The following is a 24,756-nucleotide window of genomic DNA, read 5'->3' as shown; positions in this document are numbered from 1 at the left end:
GAAGCCGTTGTTTTCTAAGCTAGTGCTCTCTCGCTCTTCTAAGAGAGCTTTACGTTTGCTAGGCGACTGGTTGATCACCAGGAGGAGTTTGGGGGAGACAGCCTTTGCTTTCCCTCCTTTTAAACTGGCTTATAGAGCGAGCGTCTGGTATGACACGGGAGAAGTTCTCGGCTTGGGAGTTCCTGCCTCTGCCCAGGGAGACTTCTCAAGCCTCATAGACTCTCCCCGTCGCCTGGCCATGAGACGCTCCAAGATTTTATGGTCGGCTTCAGAGCTAGACCATCTCCTGTTAGGAGTTTTTCGAGCGTTTGAAGTTTTGCTGTACAATTATGTCATGCATGAACAAGGCTATCAGGGATGGCTCCAATGATCTGACAGCCACGTTCTCTGCAGGAACAAGGCTATCAGGGATGGCTCCAATGATCTGGCAGCCACGTTCACTGCAGGAGTACTTAAGATGTAAGTGCGCTCAATGTGTTCATTGTCAAGACAAACTTCACGATGAAGACTACCAAATCTGTCTTGGCAGCATTAAGGGAAGGCAACTGGATGGTCTCTCTCGACCTTCAGGATGCATACTTCCACATCCCGATTCATCCAAACTTTCAACAACATCTGAGGTTTGTGGACGGGAAAGTAATGTACCAATGTCGAGCACTGTACTTCGACCTCATTCCTGCTCCTCTTGTTTTTACGAGGCCCTTGCAAAATGTAGCAAGCTTTCTACATTTTTTGAGGATTCAGAACCTCCCTTTATTTTGACGACTGGCTAATCAGGGCGTCGTCATTATATCGCTGTCTGGAGAGCCTCTAATGGACATTAGACCTAACCAAGGAGCTAGGTCTCATAGTGAACGTAGAGAAGTCGTAACTTACAGTACCCCATCCCAGACTATTCTTTATTTGGGAATGGAGATACAGTGTCTGATTTTTCGGGCCTTTTCGTCTCCCGCAAGAATGGAACAAGCTCTATTAAAAGTCCTTCACTTGCAAGAGGAAAACAGTTGCTCTGTAAGAGTTTGAACTAGCCTCGTGGGAACTCTTTCATCGCTGGAGTAGTTTATCTCTCTGGGGAGACTCAACCTATGCCCTCTCCAATTTCACCTAAACCATTGGAACAAGGAGAAGGGCTTAGAGAGTATCTCTTTCCCAATCTCCAACTCAGTCTAGACATGTCTGACTTGGTGGGACAGCAACATCAGACTTCGAGAAGGTCTTTCTCTTGCGATCAAGAACCCAAACCATGTGTTGTTTTCAGATGCATCGGATTTGGGTTAGGGAGCTCCACTGGACAGTCTGGAATGCTCGGGTCTTTGATCCACAGATCAGAAGGAACTCTATTTAAGGCAAGTAACATCTCTCCTTTGGCGAGATTTGTGCAAGGAAAATGAATGTCTTGGCGGACGGCCTCAGCAGAAGAGGACAAGTCATCTCCATGGAGTGGACGTTGCATAAGACTGTGTGCGAGAAGCTATGGATGACATGGGGTCAACCCACCATAGATCTTTTTGCGACTTCTCTGACAAAGAGGCTCTCGACTTACTGCTTTCCAGTTCCAGATCCAGAGGCAGCCCACATAGACGCTTTCCTGCTGGACTGGTCTCACCTGGATGTTTATGCCTTTCCACCTTTCAAGATCCTAGACAAGGTGCTGCAGAAGTTCACCTCTCACGAAGGGACCAGGTTGACATTGGTTGCTCCACTCTGGCCCGCGAGAGAGTGGTTCACAGAGGTACTTCAATGGCTGGTAGACGTTCCAAGGAGTCTACCTTTAAGGATGGATCTCTTACGGCAGCCCCACGTAAGGAGTCTTCATCAAAGCCTCCCCGCGCTTCGTCTGACTGCCTTCAGACTATCGAAAGACTCTCAAGAGCTCGAGGATTTTCGAAGGAGGCAGCCAGAGCGATTGCGAGAGCTAGGAGAGCATCTACCATCAAGGTCTACCAGTCGAAGTGGGAAGTCTTTAGAGACTGGTGCAAGTCATCATCCATTTCCTCTTCCAGTACCTCTGTAGCCCAAATTGCAGACTTTCTCCTGCATCTGAGAAATGTTCGCTCCCTCTCTGCTCCCACTATTAAGGGCTACAGGAGCATGTTGGCTTCTGTGTTCAGACATAGAGGCTTAGATCTGTCCAATAATAAAGATCTCCAAGATCTCCTTAAGTCCTTCGAGACCTCTAAGGAGCGTCGTATGGCAACTCCTGGATGGAACTTAGACGTGGTCCTAAGGTTCCTAATGTCCGACAGGTTTGAGCCATTACATTCAGCCTCCCTGAAGGATCTCACCCTCAAGACGCTTTTCTTAGTGTGCTTGGCTTCGGCTAAAAGGGTCAGTGAGATCCATGCCTTTAGTAAAAACATCGGCTTTTCTACAGAAAAAGCCACATGTTTGCTTCAGCTTGGTTTTCTTGGCCAAAAATGAACTGCCTTCTCGTCCTTGGCCTAAATCTTTTGATATACCTTGCCTATCAGAGATCGTAGGCAACGAGCTTGAAAGAGTACTGTGCCCAGTTAGAGCTCTTAAGTTTTATTTAGCTCGTACCAGATCCTTACGAGGTGGATCTGAGGCCTTATGGTGCTCAGTTAAGAAGCCCTCATTGCCTATGTCTAAAAATGCTTTATCGTATTTTATTAGATTTTTAATCCGAGAGGTTCATTCTCACTTAAGTGAAAAAGATCGTTGCTTGCTTAAGGTCAAGACGCACGAAGTAAGAGCGATAGCAACTTCCGTGGCCTTTAAGCAAAACAGATCTCTGCGAAGTATTATGGACGCGACCTTTTGGAGGAGCAAGTCGGTGTTCGCTTCATTTTACTTAAAAGACGTCCAGACTCTTTATGAGGACTGCTACACACTGGGTCCATTCGTTGCAGCGAGTGCAGTAGTGGGTGAGGGTTCTACCACTACATTCCCTTAATTCCAATATCCTTTTAATCTTCTCTTGAAATGTTTTTAATTTTATTTTGGGTTGTACGGAAGGCTGAGAAGCCTTTCGCATCCTTTTTGATTTGGCGGGTGGTCAAATGTCGTTTCTTGAGAGCGCCCAGATTAAGGGTTTTGATGAGGTCCTGTTGTATGGGTGGTCGCCCTGGATACAACAGCTCCTGGGAGTCTTTCAGCATCCTGAGAGGATGGCTGGGCTTCGTGAGGAAAGCGGACTGATAAGGCAGAGTAATCGTCAGAGTCAGCTTGCTTACCAGGTACCTATATTTATTTGGGTTTTGTTATGATATAACTGTCAAAAACTCTAAGCATATATGCCTTTATTGTATTAATACTGGTCTCTACCCACCACCATGGGTGTGAATCAGCTATTATATATTCACCGGCTAAGTTTAATATTTAAAAATGATATTTTGATTATAAAATAAATTTTTGAATATACTTACCCGGTGAATATATAAATTAAAGGCCCTCCCTTCCTCCCCGATAGAGACCTAGGGGACTGAGAAGAACTGGAGCTGTTTACAAGTATATGCGGTATCTGGCCGATAGTCGGCGCTGGTGGGCACACCCTCAACCTTCATGGCGATCGCTCGCGAGTTTTTGGAATCTGTCGAGACGTCAGCTATTATATATTCACCGGGTAAGTATATTCAAAAATTTATTTTATAATCAAAATATCATATTTACCTATTTATTCAACATGTATATTCAGACTTTTAAAACCTTCCCTTGTACGTAGTACTGTTAACAAACTACCCTTTAATGTACAGAACACTTATGCATGTACTACAGTACCCTAAACTAAAACAGGCACAAATATTAAAGGCGATTTTATATCATGCGTTTCCTAAACACGCTAAAAAGCACGATAAAAAATTGCAACCAATGTTTTGTTTACGTTTATCTCTGATCATAATGAAGAAACAAACTGGAAGTAGAGCTTTGCTTATTACCCAGACATATTTCCCATACTTTTCCCTTAGAACTACATCACATCTTCCTACTTTAGAGATATATATATATATATATATATATATATATATATATATATATATATATATATATATATATATATATATATATATATATATATATATATATATATATATATATATATATATATATATATATATATATATATATATATACACATATACATACCTACATATATACATACATACATATATACATAAATACATGCATACATATATACATATATATATTACTGTATATATATGGGTTATGGAAAAAATCCGCGAAGTGGTGAATCCGCGATGGTCGAACCGCGAAGTAGCGAGGGTTCACTGTAGTTCGTTTCTGTAATATGGCAACGGTGTGAGCTGTCTTGTTGAGGCCTGGGGATTCGGCTGTTGCTGCCTCCCCCCTTGTATTTTAGTCAGGGGCGTGTCTCCTTCTACTGGAAGTACTCCCATGACGACGGACAGCTTTCCAGTTCATTTTAGAACTCTCAGGAGGCTTGCCTCCTTGGGCGGGTAACTTTCCTTCCGTGGGAAGTTTTTCCTGTCCAGGCTTGAGTTTTTCCCCTTTTGGGGGGTTCTTCTCTTGCCTTTTTTTCGTGCGCGGTCGCACCTGCAGTTTCGCTTAAGGGGCTGGGCAACTGCAGGAGCTCCTCTTCGGAGGATTGCTCCTTTTAGGTCACTGGCTGACCAGTCTCTTCTACGAAGTGTTTCTCTTTCGTTCGCGAGAGAGTACACTCATAGAGACTCCTCTTCGAAGGATTCTTCTGCTGCTGTTGCTGTTGGCCTCCCTCGCCGTAAGGCCCGCCGTCCGCCTCGTCGTAAGGGCCTCTCATCTCCCTATAAGGGTGCTAAGAGGCGCCTTTTTGAATCTCCGTTTGCAGCCTACAACTCCTTTTTCTTGATCTTCCGCCTTGGTGCAGATGGACAGCAGTCTGATCTCGTCTTCCGACGGGCAACGGTCTTCCCGACGGACAACGGTCTTCCAACGGACATCAGTCTCCCGGCGGACAGGCTACGGTCTTCCGATGGACATCTGTCTCCCGACGTGTCAGGGTTCCCCTGCGCGCCCTTCTGCTGTGTTCTCTCCTGCTCCTGCTCAGTGTTAGCGCACAGGCGCTCTCCTGCTCATCAGCGCTCTCCTTTCGCCAGCGTTCTCCTGTTCGTCAGCGCTCTCATGATGATCATCCCTGCTGTTCCTGTTGGTTCCTGTTACGCGCCCTGTGCGCCCACGTTCGCCCTCGCGATCTAGAACTTCGGTTCAGGTCTGGGTCAAGGACTCTTCTTCTATGCGCAGGCTTCCATGCGTTGCCTTCTGCTCGTCAGCGATCATCAGCTCGCCAGCGATCACCTGCTCGCCAGCGTTCACCTGCTCGCCAGCGCGCACAGGCGATTTTAGTATCGCCTATTCAACAGCGTTCTACACGTCAGCGATCACCTGTCTCTCGGCGATCTCCGGATCGCCCGCGTGTGTTACAGCCGGCACGCCAACGTTCTCCAACACTTCTGAAGGAACATGGTTCGCCAGCTACTAGCTCGCCATCGCCCACCTGCGCATGCTGCTTGCCATCGCGCGATCGCCCACCTGCGCATGCTGCTCGCCATCGCGCGATCGCCCACCTGCGCATGCTGCTCTCCATCGCGCGATCGCCCACCTGCGCATGCTGCTCGCCATCGCGCGATCGCCCACCTGCGCATGCTGCTCGCCATCGCGCGATCGCCCACCTGGGCATGCTGCTCGCCATCGCGCGATCGCCCACCTGCGCATGCTGCTCGCCATCGCGCGATCGCCCACCTGCGCATGCTGCTCGCCATCGCGCGATCGCCCACCTGCTCATACTGCTCGCCATCGCGCGATCGCTCACCTGCGCATGCTGCTCGCCATCGCTCGCCAACGCGTCGACATGCCACAACTCGCCATCGCCAACCTGAGCGTTAGCGCTCACCAGCTCACCACCGATCGCCTGTTGATCCATATCGCCAGCGGTCTTCCTCGCCCACGCGGCAGCGCGTTTCCTCACCATCGCGCTAACGCATGCGTTTGCCGCCTCGGACTCGCGCTCATTCACCTGCCCACCCTCGCGACCGCTCGCCCGCGCGACCGTTTGCCTGCGCGCCCGCGTGACCGTTCGCCTGCGCACCCGCCCGACCGTTCGCCTGCGCGACCGCTTGCCCGCGCGATCATTCCCCTGCGCGCCCACACGCCCACGTGCATGCACGTCTACGCTCATGCGCGTCCGCGCACATGCTCGTCCGCGCACATGCTCTCCAATGTTTGCCCGCGCGCGAACCAATGGTATTCCATCGCGCGGACGGACGGTGTTCCGTCGCGCGAAACGACGGTGTTCCGTCGCGCGAACCGACGGTGTTTCTTCGAACAAACGTCGGCTTAATTCTTGCAGTATCCATTGCTCGTCTATGGGTTATCGCTCGCCCTTCCTACCAGTTTGCGTTCCTGCGTGACCGCGCATGGGCGCTTCCACGTTCGCCCACGCGCAAATCTTTGAATTACCATCGCGCGAGCTCCAGGGCGATTGCGACCACGATTCCCATTGGGGTTTTTGCAGCATGGCCAGCCTGGCGAGTTCTTCTGGAGCGTATTTCCAGAACACGGCCTCACCCCGTAAACGCAGAGCATGGCACTTGCAAGAATAGGAAGAAACTTCAGGGAGGTCTGAGCAACACTCCTCTTTCCAGAACCTGGGTTAGCCCTTCCCCGTCATTCCCTGGAAGGATTTTTGGCGGGGGGGCTTTCCGTTCGAGATTTCTCCATCGGACAAGGGGTGACTGCTTACCCCTTCCTCTGGGGGCTTACCAGGTCCTTTCCCTCCTCGGTTACGGCCCGAGGTTTGGTTCAAGGAAGCTACAGGAAGATCATGGGTACTTTCCTCCTCTCGAGCTCAGGCACCTTGGCCTTTCGTCGTTAAGTATCTAACTTGCGGACAAGCTCGATGTTGTACCATCTGGACGCGCTGACTGAGGGCTTCCTTCGGGTGTCTCATCTGTGGAGGTCGACGACCTCAGACACCCTTCCATCCTTGAGAAGAGTTTGTTTGTGCCCAAGGACAGAGACTTAGACAGCGGCTGTGCGGAGGAAATCGACTTCCGTTTTCACTCCTCCAAGGCGCTTTCCTCCAGACTCTGCAGGGCTCCAGCGCCCTTTTCTTTCAACCACGTCGGCCTAAGTTATCGGCTACGACAACTGGGACAAGGTGTCCAATTGCAGTTTCCTCCTGTCAGGAACAGATGGCACGGGAGGCTCCCCCGGGGGGGCATAGTCCTAAAAGGAGCGGCAGAGTTCACGAACTCTAGGATTGCAGGTTTCTCGCTGGGAGGATGCTTAAGGTTACTCATCCGGATGACAGCTTCCCGATGCCCATTCCCGCACAATCTCTGTGATCAGCCAAGGATATCGCGCCTGCCGTCTCTGTCAGCGAATTCAGTGTCTCTGAACCTCTATGCCATAGCGTCGGCAAGAGTTGCCCGGTTGGGCAGAATGATCCATACCTTAGGCGAAGGTCCTCCATAGGATCATCGACGGCTTCACCCCGGCCTCTTCAGTCGATCCTTTCTTGTAAGGAAGGATCTGAGAGGGGAGTTCCGTAGTCAACCTCTCAGCCCTGATCAAGTTTGTCGAACAAACTTCGGCCAGCGTAGAACAGCAGAATCGATCAGACTGGTAACGAGGCGACAGGACTCCTTAAACCCTGGATCGGAAGGACGGGTACTTTCAGTTTCCATTCCATCCATCTTCCAGGGAGCTCGTCGAATTCAGCCTAGACTGCAAGTATTCCTGCTTATGATGCAGTGTGGCTATCCCACCGTGGCATAGCAGGTTTTTTTCCCCAGAGAACTCTCCCTGCTTTCCTCATGGCCGCTCAGGTGCAGGCTTCCGCCTCCTCTGCTTTTTGGAGGGCTGGTCAACTCCGGTAGGCTCGGGTTCGACCTTCTTCAGCGCCGGGACAAGCTTCCGGATGCTTACCATGAGTGTGGGCTCATGGTATTTTGCTTGGAGCCTTCTCTTCTTCTGCCTCAACATCTGGAGTATCTGGCCATGATATTGAGTCAACGGCCTTACCACGTTGGAAACCCCGCTTCTCATCCGTCCAGCGAGGTTAAGCAACGTCGGTTCTGGTCGGTACTTGGATGGGTGACCACCTGGGGACGCCAGATTCTGTTGCCACATCCTCCGAGCCTTCCTTTCAGTTGACTGTGGCAAGACTGAGGAGAGTCGCAGTACCTGTTCTCAGTCAAGCAGAGCTTTCAGCCCTACCTTGGAACGTTTCCTAGTTCTCCTTTCCTCATTGACCCGTCTATAGTCCGAACGGTCGCCTCAGGATAAGTTCCATGTGGGGCGGTCCAAGTTCCGGTGGTTTCAGGCAACGTTTAACCGGACTTCCTGGCCCCTATGGGACCAGCGGAACTATTAGACCTGCAATGGGTGGTGACCTATGGAACCTCTTGATGGTAGTGGATATTCTCGTCCTTTCCCCACATTCTTGATGCTGTTCTCGGACTCGTTAAAGGAAAGGGGGGGGGGGGCATGTTCCGGTCCAGGCCTATGGTCAAGACCTGAAGGATACCTCTCCATCATTCAGGCAGGCTTAGGGGCCGTAGACTGGCCCCTCTACAGATCCTACAGCTATTGCCGAGTCGCCACGTGCGCGTCGACTTCATGATTCTGGCGTGTTCTAACCAGCAGGGGACGCATTTTCACACCTTCACATCTTGCAGTAGAGATACCGGGATGATTGAGATTATCTCAATACCACCATCGGCTCTCTCATTCCAGGCAGAGGAATGTTCTCTCCGACTATCCGAGCAGAGCCTCGTAGAGAGTGTACCTGGGGGTCTTTGACCTTGAGTAACCAGCAAGTCCTGGTCTGGGGGACCTGATCGCGACAGCTTGGAACCTCAAGCTTCCGCTGTTCTTCCCCCCCAGTCTCAGACCCCGACACTCTGGCAAGATGCATTCCGGTGATGGTGGGACAACTTCGACGCCTGCGTCTTCCCTCCTTTTTGTCTGTGGACAATGGGTCTCAACAAGACCAGGTTGTCTGTCAACCTTTCAATGGGAGAGCTCCACTGGGACTATGCGCAGAACGGTTTCTGGACCCTCTGCTTCCCCTGACGGAACTCCCGGGAGAGCTTCTCCCACGGCGCAGACTACTCAAATAACCACACTGCGACATCTCTCCCGAACCGGGGCGTCGCTTCGGCTTCATGCCTGGAGACACTACGCCTCCTCCTCAAGAAGAGACAACCTGCTACAGTCGCGGTACGGAGGTCGCGTCATCTGCGATAGTCATCCGCAGGGGTCTTCCAGGCAAAGTGAAGAGTCTTCGGTGGTTGGTGCCGTGGGAGATATACCTCTTCCCTTGAGGCCTCTTCTCCAGCAATAACGGTCTTATTGCCTTTCGGCGGAAGGAAACTCCTTTCCGCTCTCGGCATTGAAGCCTGTCGCTCAGCCTTTCCCTGACCTTCAGGCTTAAAGGAATAACTTTTTCCTGCCCGCTGGATCTTTCCTCGCTCATGCGAAGCTACGATCGTCCCTGCCCTAGTCGGAGGAAGACCTCCAACTTGGAGCATGGCTCGGACTTTTAGTCCTTTAAGAGATCTTCTCAAGACCCTTTACGACAGGCCTCGGATTGTATTCCGCCTTGGGTCTCCTGCTCACTCTGGCCACGGCCAGTGTGTAAGCAATCTTCTTGGTCTCGTACGACTCCGCCCTTTCTAAGGAAGAGGGGAAGGCAACATTCAGGTTCGCTCCTGAGTTGTTGGCTAGACTCAGAATCTGGGGGTCCCGGCCCTTCGGTCCAATTCCTTCAAGATTTCGAGTCTCCATTCTGTATCTGATGTCCCAAGACCTTCTCTTTCTTGCCAGTAAAGGAATCGAGAGGTTAGCTTTGGGAACAGCTGCAGTTTGTCCTCAGTTGCAGCCGATTTGGGAGCATAAGGAGGACACGGGGGAGAGTCACCAGTATACCTCTTCAGCCCGGACTCAAGGACATTCATCTCGACCTGTCTCCAGACCCTCCCCCATCACGTCGCCCTACAGCACGATGTTGGATACATCGCAACGTCCCTCGCCTTCGAGTAATACTACTCTGTGACGCAGGTGCTACAAGCTGGAGTCTGGAAGCGTCTAATGACCTTCGCAGCCCGCTTCCTGCAGGGCGTGACCCACAGGAGTCTCGATACGTTTTCTATCGCTCTGTGGTGGCTACACAACAGCTGGTCTAACCTCAGGCTCCTTTTTGGACAGGTAGCAGAAGGTTGAGAGCATTGTTATCAGGTTTTAGTCTGCATGAACGAAAGAAGTATGTCTGGCCCTTATTTCTTTCTTCATCATCCCCTCTACAGGGAAGCAGCATCCTGGTCTCTGCATAGCTGACCTCGAACCTCTGCAGGTAAACCATGCTTCCTTGTGTTCCGAGTATTGAGTCAATACTGTCGCGTCCCCCATACCCTGACGAGGTGGTATTGGGAACGTCCTAACCCAAAGTTCCTTCTGGAACTCCAGGTCAACTGCCTAGGACGGGTCACACTTCTTCCTTCACACGCAAGCTTATGTAGGCCACACGGTTCCTTGCGGAGCAAGGAACTTGTGAGATGCAGGGACTCCTTTTCTCGAGTGCGACTCACTCGGATTCTGAGTCCCCGGGTAAAGCCAAAGCCAGTATGGCTGGGGACTTTCCACCCTACCTAATGGGTAAGTCACCCAATGTAAATAGCGTGGTTTGTATTTCGGTTACGGAACAAATGACAAATTCGAAGATAATTTGTATTTTTCCTAACCATACAAACCTTAGCTATTTACACATATTTGCCCGCCAGCCCTGTCCCCCAAGACAAGTCCTACCTCTAAGTGAAAGTGAGCATTCATCTGTGTGTGAGGGGGGGGAGGGGTAGCTAGCTACCACTCCCCCCCCCCCCCCCCCCGCTAACTAGCGCGGGGGTAATACACCCTCGTTAAATTCTAGTGGCTCGCCATTTCAGCTGCGCTAAAAGGTAAACCCAATGTAAATAGCTAAGGTTTGTATGGTTAGGAAAAATACAAATTATCTTCGAATTTGTCATATTTCACATATAAACTATAAAAATAGACATGTCAGTCTGTTCAACATAAGAACATTTGCCGCAAGTTTGAACTTTTGAAGTTCTACTGATTCAACTACCCAATTAGGAAGACCATTCCACAACTTGGTCAGAACTGGAATAAAACTTTTAGAATTCTGTGCAGTAATGAGCCTCATGGTGAAATCCTGACTATAGCTGCATACTTAGCATTACAAACTAGATGGTACTGTATTCACTAAGTATATCCTGGAAAGTTGGGGTCCTTTGTAAAAAATCATGTGGTTTGTTGACTCAGTTAACTTGAAAGTATCTTCATTTTATGAAATAAATACAATCAACTGCTTGTTAACCCCTTTATACATGTGAAAGTCTCAACTAATCATGGGATGATCATTAATTCATTTTTTTCATTTTTATGTAGATTGGAACAAGGATTGGAAGCCAAGTCCCTACCCAGTGACCAAAGAACAGCGGGAAGCAGCGGCACGCAAGTACGGCTTGCGACCCGACGAATACGAGCCCTATCCCGATGACGGCATGGGAAGAGGTGACTATCCCAAGCTTCCGCTAGTATCAGCCGATGCCCGAGACCCATACCGCAATTGGGATTATCCAGAACATCGCCGTGATTTTGGAGAGCCAGTAAGGAGTTTGAGAATTGAAATTTTTTTTTCTTTTTTACTAAACTCACCTGTACTGTGTTGCGTTTCACATTTGTTCCATAACTTGAATACAAAACTACGCTACTTATTTAGGGGTATTACTTTCAGCCTAGCTGAAATGACGAGCCATTATAATTTAGCGAGGGTTAACTACCCACACTACTAGTTAGTGGGGGTAGAGGGTTGTAGCTTGCTACAGCTTCTGCTCACACACCTATGATTTAGCTCACTTTACTTTTGGCTCGGATGGAGACCGGTTGTTACTGCTCTTCCTCTTCACCTATTTTGGACTGCCATTAATTTTTGCTTTTAACTTCCTTTTTTTTATATTGTATATAAATATGAAAACATTCTTCATGTTTATGTATATACTGCATATATAGATATGTTGTAAGTTTCCTTTTCAGTGTTTGTGCTGTGCATGTAATAACGTATACGGCAGGTTCTCAAGACACTTGCGCAGGGCCGGGAAACCTTCCCTTCCGACGTCTCCCCCCTTGTCCATCGGTCTTCCTGTCAACGGATAACCAGAGGAATCATCATCATTTGGACCCTCCTTGTTCAACTGTTGTCTTCGCCTTTCCCTATTCCACGGGGAACATATGGATTACTGAGGGAAGGGAGCGTGGCCTTTCAGAGATTTGACGTCAGTCTTTCTTTTCTCAAGGCCATTCACCTTCCATGGGTTTCCGACAGTGTACAAAGGGGGAAGCACCTTTCCGGTTTGCTGGTTAGGTTGCGCTTCTGATTGTTTTTCTTGAATATTTAAGTGAAATTACAGTATAATTGTTTGTAATTTTAACAGCTTTTTTCAGCTTCTTCCCCATAGGGAACACTTCCCTTTGGATGATCAGTGCTTTTTCCTATTAGTGAATATTTTTAGCTAATTTAAATAATTGCAATTCTCATTTTATTAGTTACTCTCCGCTCCCCTTCTCCCTTTCCATCATGGATTAGGAGATTTTTGTTACATAATTTATTTTATTTTTCCTCAGTTAGCGATGCAGTTCTTCTGTGTTCGACTAAGAGAGCCGATGAAGCAGAGCTGTTCTGATCATGCCTGGGGAGTCTGCTGTCACTGCCGACCCTCAGAGGGCGTCATCCCTTCTCCTTAGAAGCACGCCTCTGGCAACATCTGATTAGCGCTTCAATTTTGAGGTACTAGCTACGGCTACGGTTCCTCAGGCAACGCTCTTTGCAGATCATCTTAGATCGCATCCAGGAGGTTTGCCTCAAGGGGTTTGACTAATTTCCCTTACGAGGGAGAGTTTTCCTCCCCAGTTGTGGGGTTGTTTCTCCCTTTCGAGGGAGAATTTCCCTGCATCTTCTTCATCACCTCATCGACTCGACTGCTGTTGCTGTATTTGCCTAGATTACGCTCCCCCCTTGCTGAGTCTTTATTCCTTTGGGAGCAGAGCATAGTCTTAGGCAAGTCTTTCCTGCGAGGTGATCACCTTTTGTTCGCAAGAGGAGCCACTCATGGAGACTCCTCTTTGAAGGATTGCTGCTGCTGAAGATCAGCTTGGTGATCCACCGGCCCTTAGGGGCGTCATCCCTTCTCCTTAGACGTACGCCGTCACCTCCGGTGAAGAGACGCATCTTTGGTTCTTTAGCAACGCAGCCTTTCCCCGTAGAGGAGCCTACTCTTCTATCGTCTTCAGGTCTGTCCCTGTACCTTCTCCTGACGACGCTGCAGCTATTCCTCGGACTTTGGTCCTGGACTCGGTCTTCTGTACAGCCTCTCCGGTCGTCAGTGCTTTGCAACACTTCGGCCTTCGCCTGACTTACAGCATTCTCCTGCTCGTCTTCAGCGCCCTCCAATGCCCCAGCAATCTCCCGATCACTGGCACTCTCCAGCACAGCCTCGCCGTTCCAGGGAGAAACAGGTACCACGAGTCAAGACCCTAGCGTCAACAATCTCCCATGCAAAAGGATCCACAAGGAACTGTCCCTTTGGGTCGATGTCCACACCATGTTGGAGAAGTTCGGGCAGGGGCTAAGACCACAGGTCTTCATGTGCATGCTGGACCTAAAGGACGCATACTTCTAGGCCCAAACCATCCATCTTCTAGGAAGTATCGGATATTCAGTCTAGACAAACAAGAAACACCATTTCGGGGCACTGTGCTTCGGTCATTCCACAGCACCCATCCGGGGCGCACAGGATCGGATTCTGTCTCCTCCATTTCGGGACGACTGACTGACCTTAGCAGACTCGTTGGCAACCTTGTGTTAACACTGGAACTTCTGAAGTCTTTTTACCAAGATCGGGTGATCATGGTAAACCTTTGGAAGTCTGCCTTACTTCCCTTTCAAAAGACTGGTATATCGGGGAATGATTCTAGACACCAATCTCCAAAATCTTCTCATCAAAGACAGGATAACGAGACTTAGAAAGGACACAAGACCCTTTCTCAAGACAAGGAGAACTCCCAGCCCAGTGTGACTATTTTTCCTTGGACACCTATCCTCCAACGGCCACAACAGGATGCGTTCTCTCCAGTGGCGGCTTGAGTTTGATTGGAATCAGGCCTTTGATTCCCCGGACGTTCTGATCCCCATGGGACTAGAAGCTTGGAAGAACCTCAAGGGATGGGTGTCAGTCGACAATCTACGGAGTGGTGTAATCTTCTCATCCTTCCCCACCCCTTGGACTTGATGCTCTGCTTAGGCACATCAAAAGAAGGGAGGAGGGACCATAGTGTTGCACCACACGACCTTAGGCCTCTGGACAGAGTCCAAAAGTACCTCCACTTGAATCTTTTAAGAGATAAAGGCCAACTTTTCGGTCCTTCAACAGCCTCATCAGTTCCTAATGGGCCATTGGTGGTGTGATGAGCGACAACACCACATACAGGCTCACATTAAGAAGCAAGAAGGAACTTGCTCGCAACCTCTTTCCATCTAACAGTATAAATACTAAGATGGGCCAACTTCATTCCAGGCTAGAGGAATGTGCTCGCTGACAATCTGTGACACGCATCCCATAAGGTTTACTGAATGGTCTTTGGATCACCTTGTAACCGACAAAGTCCCAACTTTACGGGGTCCTCCAACTAGGGATCTGTTTGCAATGCCCCTAAACCTCAGGCTTCTGCTGCTCCCCAGTCCTAGACCCCAAGGCTCTCTGGCAAGAAGCATGCCAACATGTCTGAAGAGAAGGGTACTCAACAAGGCTAGAACATCGGTCAGCCTCTCAAGGGCTCTCATAGCTCCACTATGGCATTATGCAGAACAGTTTCCAAACCTTCTGCAGCTCCTGATAGAGCCTCCAAGAGAACCCTCTCCACGTCACTGACAACCACACTACGACATCTACTATAAGCTATAGCTTCGCTATGATTGTACACTTGGAGACTACCCAGTACCTCCTCTCTCACAGAGGCTTTTCGCAATAAGTTGCGGAAAGTTTGTCTAGATATCTGAGGAGTTCCTCAGCATTGGTCTACCAGGCAAAGTATAATGTCTTTTGTGGTTTGTGCCATATGAAAGCGTATCTCTCCACTCGATAACTCTATTTCAGCAATAGCGGAATCCTCGAGTGTATGCAGGAGGAAGTGACCCCCTTTTCAGTTTCAGCAGGTAAAGACCATCTCTCAACCTTGAGCCTCGCTTTCAAACTGAAAGGAAGGGACATCCCCTCATTGCTAGATCTTTCCTAACTCGTACAGACTTACAAACTTGCCTTTTCCCAGTCAGAATTGAGACCTCTTTATGGTCCACTTCACCAGGCAACAAATTTTCACCTGGTTTAGAAGACAGTGTTCCTACACACTTTGACAGCAGCCAAACTTTATGGTCTCTCTTTCGACATTGCCTGCTCATGAAAAGGGTGAAAGCCAACGTTCAGTTTCGTCCGAGTTTGTTGCCGGACACAGTCTCCAGAGGTGACGGATCCTAGACAACAAGTATCCACTCAGTAACTGACTATCCAGATCATCTGTTACTGTACTCAGGGTGAGGTTTGAAGCTCTTCTTTAAGAGAACGGCAACAGCCCACCCGGGTCCCTTCTCTTGTCGTCACAACTGGAATTCAGTGTGTCACCAATTACGCTTTGAATCCAGATTCTCATCCAATGCGTCGAATCACAATGTCAGCTATGCCCCTGGCCCTTCTATGTAGATTACTCTGTGACGCAGGTTCTACAAGCAAGGGTGTGAATGCTCCAGGTGACTTTCACAACTTTTCTCCTTCAAGATGTGACCCACAGGAACTCTATACGATCTCTATTGGTCCAGTAGTGGCTGCACATCAGCTGGTTGTTTACCTCAAGCTCCTTATTGGACAAGTAGCAGAAGGTTGAGGGTACTGTCACCCGGTTTTAGTCTGCGTGAATGGAAAGGTTTGACAGGCTCTTATTCTTTTCTTCATCCTCCCCTCTCTTGGGAAAAGCAGCATTCTGGGTTCCCTGTAAACCATGCTCCCTAGTGTACCTAGTATTAAGCTAATACTGTTGTGTCCCCATACCCTGGTGAGGTTGTATTGGGAAAGTCTTGGTTACAACAGTTTTCCTACCAAAAGACTCGGAATAGCTTTACCTGGGCAGTCACACTTCTAAATATCTCAACACACAGCTTATTTAGGCTGTGGACCTTGCGTAGCAAGGTTTTAACAAGGCAAGGGGACTCCTTATTTTGAGTGCTAACATACTCAGATAAGGAGCCCCCGGGTAAAGCCAAAAGCCAGATTGGCAGGGACATACACCCTTCCCAATGGGTGTCACCCCTAAATAAATAGCGTAGGTTTGTATTCCAGTTACGGAACAAATGACAAATTCGTAGATAATTTGTATTTTTCCTAACGATACAAGCCTTAGCTATTGATATAAACTTGCCCGCCAGCCCTATCCCCCTTGAAGTCCTACCTCCAAGCAAAGTGAGCTAAATTACCAGTGTATGAGCGGGAGCGGTAGCAAGCTACACCCTCTAACTAGCGGTATGGGTAGTTAACCCTCGCTAAATTTTAATGACTCGTCATTTCAGCTTCGCCGAAAGTAATACCCCTAAATAAATAGCTAAGGTTTGTATCATTAGGAAAAATACAAATTATCTACAAATTTGTCATTTGTTCCGACACAGATACAAACCTTCGCTATTTATTAGGGGTATTACTTTCGGCGCAGCTGAAAGACGAGCCATGATAATTTTAGAGAGGGATAACTACCCCATCAGCTAGTTAGCGGGTGGGGGTTGGGGTAGACTGGCTACCCCGCTCGCTCACACCTCTCGGCTGAGTAACCACTTTACTTTCTGGCTCGGTAGAGGACGGACATGCTGCCCTTCTCTCCCGCAAAGACTTGCCTTGATGTTTATTATTTTTGTTTTATTGCTGTTGACATCGTATCCAACTGCCTCCGCCGTAAGGGAGTTGTCATTGCCGCCCTTCCCTGCGACTGATGGTTGGCAGGTTCTCAACACTGCCATGTGTTTGTTTCATAACAGAATTAAAGTGTATTACAGTTCAGCTCCCTTTCGAGGAATTATCTTACAAGGAAGGTGGCTTATTCCCCGAATAGTGTATTTTGTGCAACGGAGCATGAATTGTAATTGATAACAACTTCCTTTTTTTTCACAGGTAACAGCGACGTAGAACACAAGGCCAAGTGCCATGGCCGCCCTGTTCGTTATCCTGCGCTCCATGTGGTAGCTCGTGAGCTGCCCTCATTACGAGGTAGCATATGCTGTTAACCTTCAACTTGATGTTCCTCCTTCGAGGGGAACTTCTCTCATTTTTGTTTACGCCTATGCTTTTTTCAAATAGAGCTGGGAGAAAGCTTGTTTTAGGCGATGTCCTTCCTTGGGAGGACTTCTCTCGTTTGCGAGAGAGAGATTATTAAGCCTACACTTTTTTCCCATAGAGCTGGGAGAAAGCTTTTCTTTTGCGATGTCCTCCTTCGGAAGGACTTCTCCCTCGTTCGCGAGAGAGGTATTTTACGCCTACGCTTTATTCCCATAGAGCTGGGGGAAAGCTTGTCTTAGGCGTTCTCCTTCGGGAGAACTTCCCTCTCATTCACAAGAAATAACTTGTAGGAGCTTGCTGATCCACCAGGGGCGGTGGCAGAGGTTTCTCCTAAGCAGGTTATCCCTTCGGGGGAACGAGTCTCTCGTCCTCGAGAGAAGACCGCTTCTGGGCCGTTACGCTTATGGTTCTCCTTCAGGAGCGGAGCGAGAGCCTTCTCTTAAGCGACATTCTCCTTCGAGAGAACAAACCTCTTATGCGGAGGTGTTATCTTGAACCTGCTGGTTCTCCTTGATCCTTCGGGGTCTCGTTCGACCACCCTTTGGGCTGGCGTGATCGTTGAGCCTTCGGGCTCTCGTCATGTTGATCCTGCTGGTTCACATGACAGTAGGAGTCCTTTGGGACTCCCGCTTGAAACCTTCGGGGTTCAGTTACGCTGAACCTTCAAGCTCTCGTAACGATGGGAATGTTGAGCCTTCGGGAACTTGGGCCATCAATCACGCTAACCTTTCGCGGTCTCGTGACAGAGGAACCTCAGATCCTCGTTGCGCTGATCTTTCGGGGTCTCGTAACATTAATTATGCAGAACCGTTGGGCTCTCGTAACTTTAGTCACTCTGACACTTCGGTGTTTTGTGACAGGGAAACTTCGGTTTCTCGTTGTGCTGACCCTTCGGGGTCTCGTAACATTAGTTACGCTGAACCCTAGGGCTCTCGTAACTTTAGTCACTCCGACACTTTGGTGTTTAGTGACAGGGGAACTTCTGGTTCGCGCAACACAGTTTACGCTGAACTTTCGGGTTCTCGTGACCTGAGCCATTCTTTTTATGACAGAGTTTTCAAACTCTCGTTGTGTTGATCGTTCGCGCTCACACAACACAAGCTATCATGAACCTTCGGGTGAGCGTAGAAGTTAGTCCTATCACCAACCTGAAAGCTCACGCGCTCACGACCAAGTTGGCACGCACGACCGACTTGGCGCGCGCAAGCAAAATGGCAATCATGGCGCGGGTTCATCCTTTGGCACGCCATATGCGCGAACATCCTGTTGCTCGCCATGCGCGCGAACATCCTGTGGCGCGCCATGCGCGCAAACGACACACTGCGCGCAAACAACCTCATGAGCAAAAAAGGTGTGTGCAATCGGGAAGGGCGCGCGCATGACCTCCCTTCCGCCTACCAACAGTTTTCCGCAAGAGCTCACGACCATATTGGCGCACACGATCGGATAGGAGCGCACGACCAATTTGGCGCGCACGAACAACGAGGCGCAAGCAATCGGTTGAAGTGCGCGAACAACTCTTATGACCTTTCGGGGTCTCACAATGCAGTTCACACTGAACCTGTGGGTTCTCGTGACCATAGCCATACTTAAATGACAGAGTTTTTTCGGACTCTCATTGCGCGAAGTGTACACGAGTGCACAAGAGGTTTACTCTCATGACAGAGTTTTCAAACTCTCGTCCCGTGAATTGTTCGTACGCGCCCATCGTCGTGAAGAGTTTTACTCTGATGACAGAGGGATGCTTGCTGCCTAAGGGTTTACGAATCCCTACAGGTAACTATGACACAGTTCCTTTGGGTCCTGGTCACGTAACACGATTCCTGGAAATTCCATCAGGAATCAGCGACAGTCCCTGCGGGTTCTCGGCACAACATCCCTTAAGGTCGTGAGAAAGGAATTCACAAATAGATTCTGAACCCCTAGGTTCTCGTCCGAATCTCTCTGTTTCCACGATTCAGAGTTTTCTGAAAACTCTATGGTCGACCCCCCCCCTCTATGGGAGGGGTCTTCCAAAGGTGTGATTTGATACGTCACTCTACACTCCCAGCTGATTACTATATCAGCTAGTCTGGTTTCGCTAGCACCAATCCTTTCGTTTTTTAATGAACCACCGTCATCTTTCCTCCACCTTCCCACTTCGAGTGGTTTGGTTAGCAGATGGAAATGAGCGGTGAATGAATAATTCTTTACATTCCAGTTCATTTCCCCTGGCAGGCCTTGCCTGATTTAGACGGTAGTTTTCTCACTAGCAACCCTTTTGGGTAAGCGGTTGATGGCAATTATGCCTGGCCTTCTTGAAGCAAACCCCCACATACGAGACTTCACCCTTTTTCGGGAGACTCATTCCTGAGAAGTTTTTACAAAACTTCAATGGGTGTTAAAACTTCATGAAGTCCGTAAGCCTTCCCGGAGTATGCACTCTAGCCAAGACAAAACCGCGAGGTTATTGTCTTAAACTCTGTTCTACCGTTTGATGGAGGCAACCTCCCCCGTCATTGTATCCTGAGTATAACGACTTGTTGTTTTACACAATAGTCTTTCGAGACTTTTTATTCTATCCTTACAGGGTTATTGTTTCGAACAATTAGTCCCGAAGGAACATTGTTAGCTGACGTTAAAGAATGATAGCAACAGCGTGGACATCTTTTCATTACGTTATGAACGTTTCAAATCCCGCCCACAGGTAAACAGACATCCGTTTCTGTGTAATGAACACTGGCTAGCCCCTCACATAAAGAGGAGGAGTAAACCAAAGGAGAAATGATCGCCTCTATAACTGTATATTTTGTTTGAGAAGATGTTCTCTCTCATTCAAGAAAATATTACAGTTAGTCAACGGTCAAAATTCTTTCGGCAATAATGTTGCGATTCGTCCCACATACATTATTCCCGCAACCGGATTCGTTGCAGAAGTTTCTTGGAGGCAGAGAATACGCATGCGCTAGCGCAAATGGACAAGTACATATATTCGTGCAAGCGATCTTTCTGCCAATAAGGGCTATATACATCTTTCAATTAGAACTCCGTTCTATTAAGTTGTATATTTATATCCCTTACTGAAACAAGGTTATTCCGTACATTACTTGGCTACTTTTCTGTAGCCAGACATACGGCATTTACGTTCTGTCTCCTTATAGGCATTTTTTCCTTTCTCCCGATCGGAAGTCTTAGTCTCCTATAAAGGCTTTGGCTGGAAACTTCTCAGAAGCATTTCCGTTCCAATAGGGAACGTTTACTGTAATATAAATGCTAGTTTACCAATCAGAGACGGAAAAGTACGAACGTTTCTGTCCTAAGAAGGAGAAACCCCCGTTACGAGCGTTTCCAACGTTCTCCAACTGAGTTCAGGACACGACTTTTAAGACGAACTACGCATGTATGCTTGTCATGAGTACGGTTCGGTGTTACTACTCTGTAGTAGACTTATGCTCTTTAGCCACCCAACAATAGATTGAAGATACGTCTCAATCCCCTCTTGGGTTTGGTTGGATGCGTTCGGTGATTACCGTACAGTCTCTTGTCAGGAAAGCGATCTCTACGGAGATTCGTTATTATAACATAAGCTGTACTGATTAACTGGTTTACCGTTTGGTATCGGTCTTATTTGGCCAACCACACTGATTAGTGGCAGTTGGAGGGAGAACAGGCTGTTCCCCTTCATTGCAAGAAAGTGCATTTGGTTACACGTCTCGACATCATCTCGAGGTGTGTTTATTGCTATGCACTCCCCCCCTCACCGCTGGACAATCCGTGGATGATGGGTGGCAGACGAGAGCTTCTGCCGAGGCTTGTCTTCTCATCTTCCCTCTGGACCTGATGCTCTCTATAATGCATCAAAAGAGAGAGAGAGAGAGAGGGGGGGGGGGCGGCATATGCCATACCATTCCATCCTCGTCTGTTGGCCGATTCAGAAAGGTACCAGCATTCACCTCTCTTAGAGAACCATCTAGCAGTACGAAGCCTCAGATGGACAGAGGACAACTAGTTGCCCCCATCTGCTCGCGTCATTCGTGGTATAGGAATGTGCTTGAAAAACCACCCAGATAGTGGAGTCCTAGTGTCTTGGAATCATCTTGTATCCAACAAAGTCTTAGCTTTGTGGGGTCCCCAACTGTGGTTATGCTCGCAGCGGCCCTGATCTTCAGGCTCCCACTAGACCGTTCCCCAGGCCCTCAAACAAGATGTATTCCAAGATCGGTGGGGTGGCCTAGAGGTGTGCCTTCAAACCCCCCCCCCCCCCCATTTGGTCTGGTGAAAAGTCCTCAGCCAAGTCAGGATAAGCAGGATCTTATTAACGACTCCAATAGCTTCGCTATAGCATCCTGCAGAATGGTTCCCAGACCTTCTGCAGCTCCTGACGGAACTCCAATAACTTCGCTATGGCAACCCGCAGAATGGTTTCCGGACCTTCTACAGCTCCTGACGGAGTTCCGAGGGAACTTCCTCCACGGCACGATCCTCCAAGCAGCCACATGCTAACACTTTCCTAAGCCGTAGCTTTGCTTCGACTTCTCGCCTGGGACGATCCTACACCACCCGTCTTAGAGAAGCCTTTCGCAACAAGTTACGGAAAAGATGTCTAGGCTCCTCAAACGCTTTTCAGCGTCGGTCTTCCAGGCGAAGTGTTCGGTCCTTTGTAACTGATGTCATGGAAGGTGATTCTCTCCCATCGACGCCTTTACTTATGGAAGTGTGAGATAACTTGTTCCCCGTCAGATCTCAACCTCCTCCTGGGAACGCGGTTCGGGCCCTTCATTCTCTGAAGGCCCCTCTCTACGAACCTTAGGCCCAGCCGCAGATAGCTTCCTTACACAGAAGAAGCTCTTTCTACTCAATTGGGCTTTTCACCAAGAGACTTAGTGCGTTGTATGATCCAACCTCTGATGTCGCCTACCCTAGGAGACGGAGAGAAGTAATCCTCAGCGGCGTCCCTGAGTGGATTGCCAAGACTCAAATCCGAGTGTGCTGTAATCTAGGTGTAGCCCATTTCAAGTGAAGAGTCTTCATTCGGTAACCGGCAACCCATCAACTGGGGTTTTACCCAGTGAGGAGTCTGTGGGGTTACCTTAAAAGAACGATACCAGCTCGCCCCCTTGTGTCGGCACTGTTGACCAGCACGGGGAAGGTCAAGAGGAGGACCTCAAGGATTTCCTTCCCCTGTGGGATCTGAAGGCAATTGAGGTTACTCTTAATCTAGACTCTCCTCCATCCTAAGACCCAGAGCTCGTGACATCACTGGCGTTGCTACGTCCCTGGCGTTCAAGAAACTACTCTGTGGTGCAGATACTTTAAGTGGGCATATGGAAGCGTCAATCGACCTTCGTGGCCCACTACCTGTAAAGACGTAACCCACAAGAACATGGAGACCTTTTCCATTGGTCCTGTGGTGGTCGCACAACAAATGGTCTAAACACCTCAGGCTCCTTGATGGACAAGTAGCAGAGGGTTGAGGGCTGAGGCTACCCGGATTAGTCTGGGGCGAATGAGTAAGAATGCCTGGCTCCTTTCTTCCTTTCACCTTCTCCCCTCTGGGGAAAACAGCTCCGCAAGCCTCAGCATAGCTGACCTCACCTCGCTGCAGGTAAGACCCACTTCCCTTGTGCCTCCTAAGTATAGAAGAATACTTTGTTACGTCCCCAATACCTTTTAGAGGGAGGGTATTGGGTAAGTCTTTAAGAACATTAGGTTCTGTACTCGAGTTCCTATGTTAAAGACAAGCCACACTGTTAGTTCCACTCACACACAAGCTTCTGCAGGCCTCTATCAGTGCATTACCTCATGTCGGCACTTGATTTTATCGAGGGTAGGGTCCCTTCTACTTTCGATCACAGATCGAAATAGAGAGAACCCCGGGTCATGACCAAGGCCAGTTGGTGAGGACTTCCTCCCTCCTAAGAGTTAGTCACCCTATTATAAATAGCGAAGGTTTGTATCTGTGTCGGAACAAATAACAAATTTGTAAGTAATTTGTATTTTTCCTAGTATACAAACCTGAGCTATTTATACAAATTGGCCCGCCACCCTGTCCCCCTAGAAGTCCTCCCAGAAAGCAAAAGTGGTTACTCAGCCGACAGGTGTGAGTGAGCGGGGTAGCCAGTCTACCCCACCCCCCACCCGCTAACTAGCTGATGGGGTAGTTATCCCTCACTAAAATTATCATGGCTCGTCTTTCAGCTGCGCCAAAAGTAATACCCTATTATAAATAGCTTCAGGTTTGTATGTTAAGAAAAATACAAATTATTTCCAAATTTGTTATATTTGGAATTTGAATAGATTGTTTTAGTTTCACTACTTTACAAGAAATTATTTTCTTTTCAGATACACGTAGACTATGACATGCACTTATTAGATCGAGTGGATGTCACCACCAAACCTCGTTTCACTTTGGCTCAGCAAGCGCTTTCATTCTTCGGTGTGATGATTGCCCTCTTCACCACTTACTTCTATTTTCAGGACAAGAAACTGCATTGGAATTTGGTAAGCCTTGCTGTAGAGTATATATTATCAGGCTGAGAGATTCAGTATGCAAGATTTCCAGTCACCTGTTGAAATGAAGTTTGTTCCTACACAAATATAAACCATCCAATTAATTATAACAGTCTTGCCTCCTCCAGATTGTGGAATGATCTTTCTGACTAGGCAGTTTAATCGGTGGAACTTCAGCTTCAGAAATTCAAACTTGTAGTGAATGTTTTAATGTTGAACAGACTAGTGTAAATCTCTCATAGTTTATATATAACAGATCAATTTTAACATTGTTACTGATCCTGAGATGTTTTATATTCTTTATTTGTTGCTTCTAATGTTGTTTATCTGTTTCCTTATTTCCTTTTCTCACTGGGCAGCAACTTTTCCCAGTTGGAGCACTTGGGTTTATTGCATCCTGCTTTTCCAACTAGGGTTGTAGCTTAGCTAGTAATAATAACCCTTTAATAGGTGTAACTTGAAGCTGGAACGTCCTTTAGAATTTAGCGAGGGAGTTATAACTACTGACGGGTGGAAGCTAAGCCCCACCCACCCATCAACAAGACCGGCACTCTTACCTTCGGCTGCAGCCATACTCTTGCTAACTCTTCAAATTTTGACTGTAGTATTCTTTCTCTTTCTCTTTTTAGACTAATTGTAAGTGTGGCAGGGTTATGTCCAAACCTGATGTTGATCACCATTGCCTGTGTTTTTTTTTCTGCAAGGGGATATGACTGTTCACAGTCATCCTTTTGCGATGAGTACAGTCGTGGCTAAGAACACTTTGGTATCAGTGTTGGCAATGTCAAAATTGATGCCAAAGAAACCTAATTGCTCTGTCCTTTTGGTGCTCAACCTGCTGTGTCTGCCTTTGTTTCTCAAGAGC

At 48.3% G+C, this 24,756-nt stretch overlaps 1 protein-coding gene and 1 pseudogene across 1 annotated transcript in view; both read left to right on the top strand.

Annotated features, from left to right (window-relative positions):
- ND-ASHI (NADH:ubiquinone oxidoreductase subunit ASHI) overlaps positions 1-24,756 on the top strand; it is an 81,040-nt gene that overhangs the window by 37,420 nt on the left and 18,864 nt on the right. The window contains exons 2-3 of the mRNA XM_068356680.1: positions 11,422-11,642; positions 23,724-23,882. Of these exons, the coding sequence (XP_068212781.1) occupies positions 11,422-11,642; positions 23,724-23,882 (380 nt within the window). The remainder of the gene's footprint in view (positions 1-11,421; positions 11,643-23,723; positions 23,883-24,756) is intronic.
- LOC137625801 (5S ribosomal RNA) lies at positions 7,985-8,103 on the top strand (annotated as a pseudogene).

This window comes from Palaemon carinicauda, chromosome 32 (genome assembly GCF_036898095.1).
Source record: "Palaemon carinicauda isolate YSFRI2023 chromosome 32, ASM3689809v2, whole genome shotgun sequence".
In the NCBI taxonomy this organism is placed as follows: Eukaryota; Metazoa; Arthropoda; class Malacostraca; order Decapoda; family Palaemonidae; genus Palaemon; species Palaemon carinicauda.
This window is presented reverse-complemented; position numbering and strand designations above follow the sequence as displayed.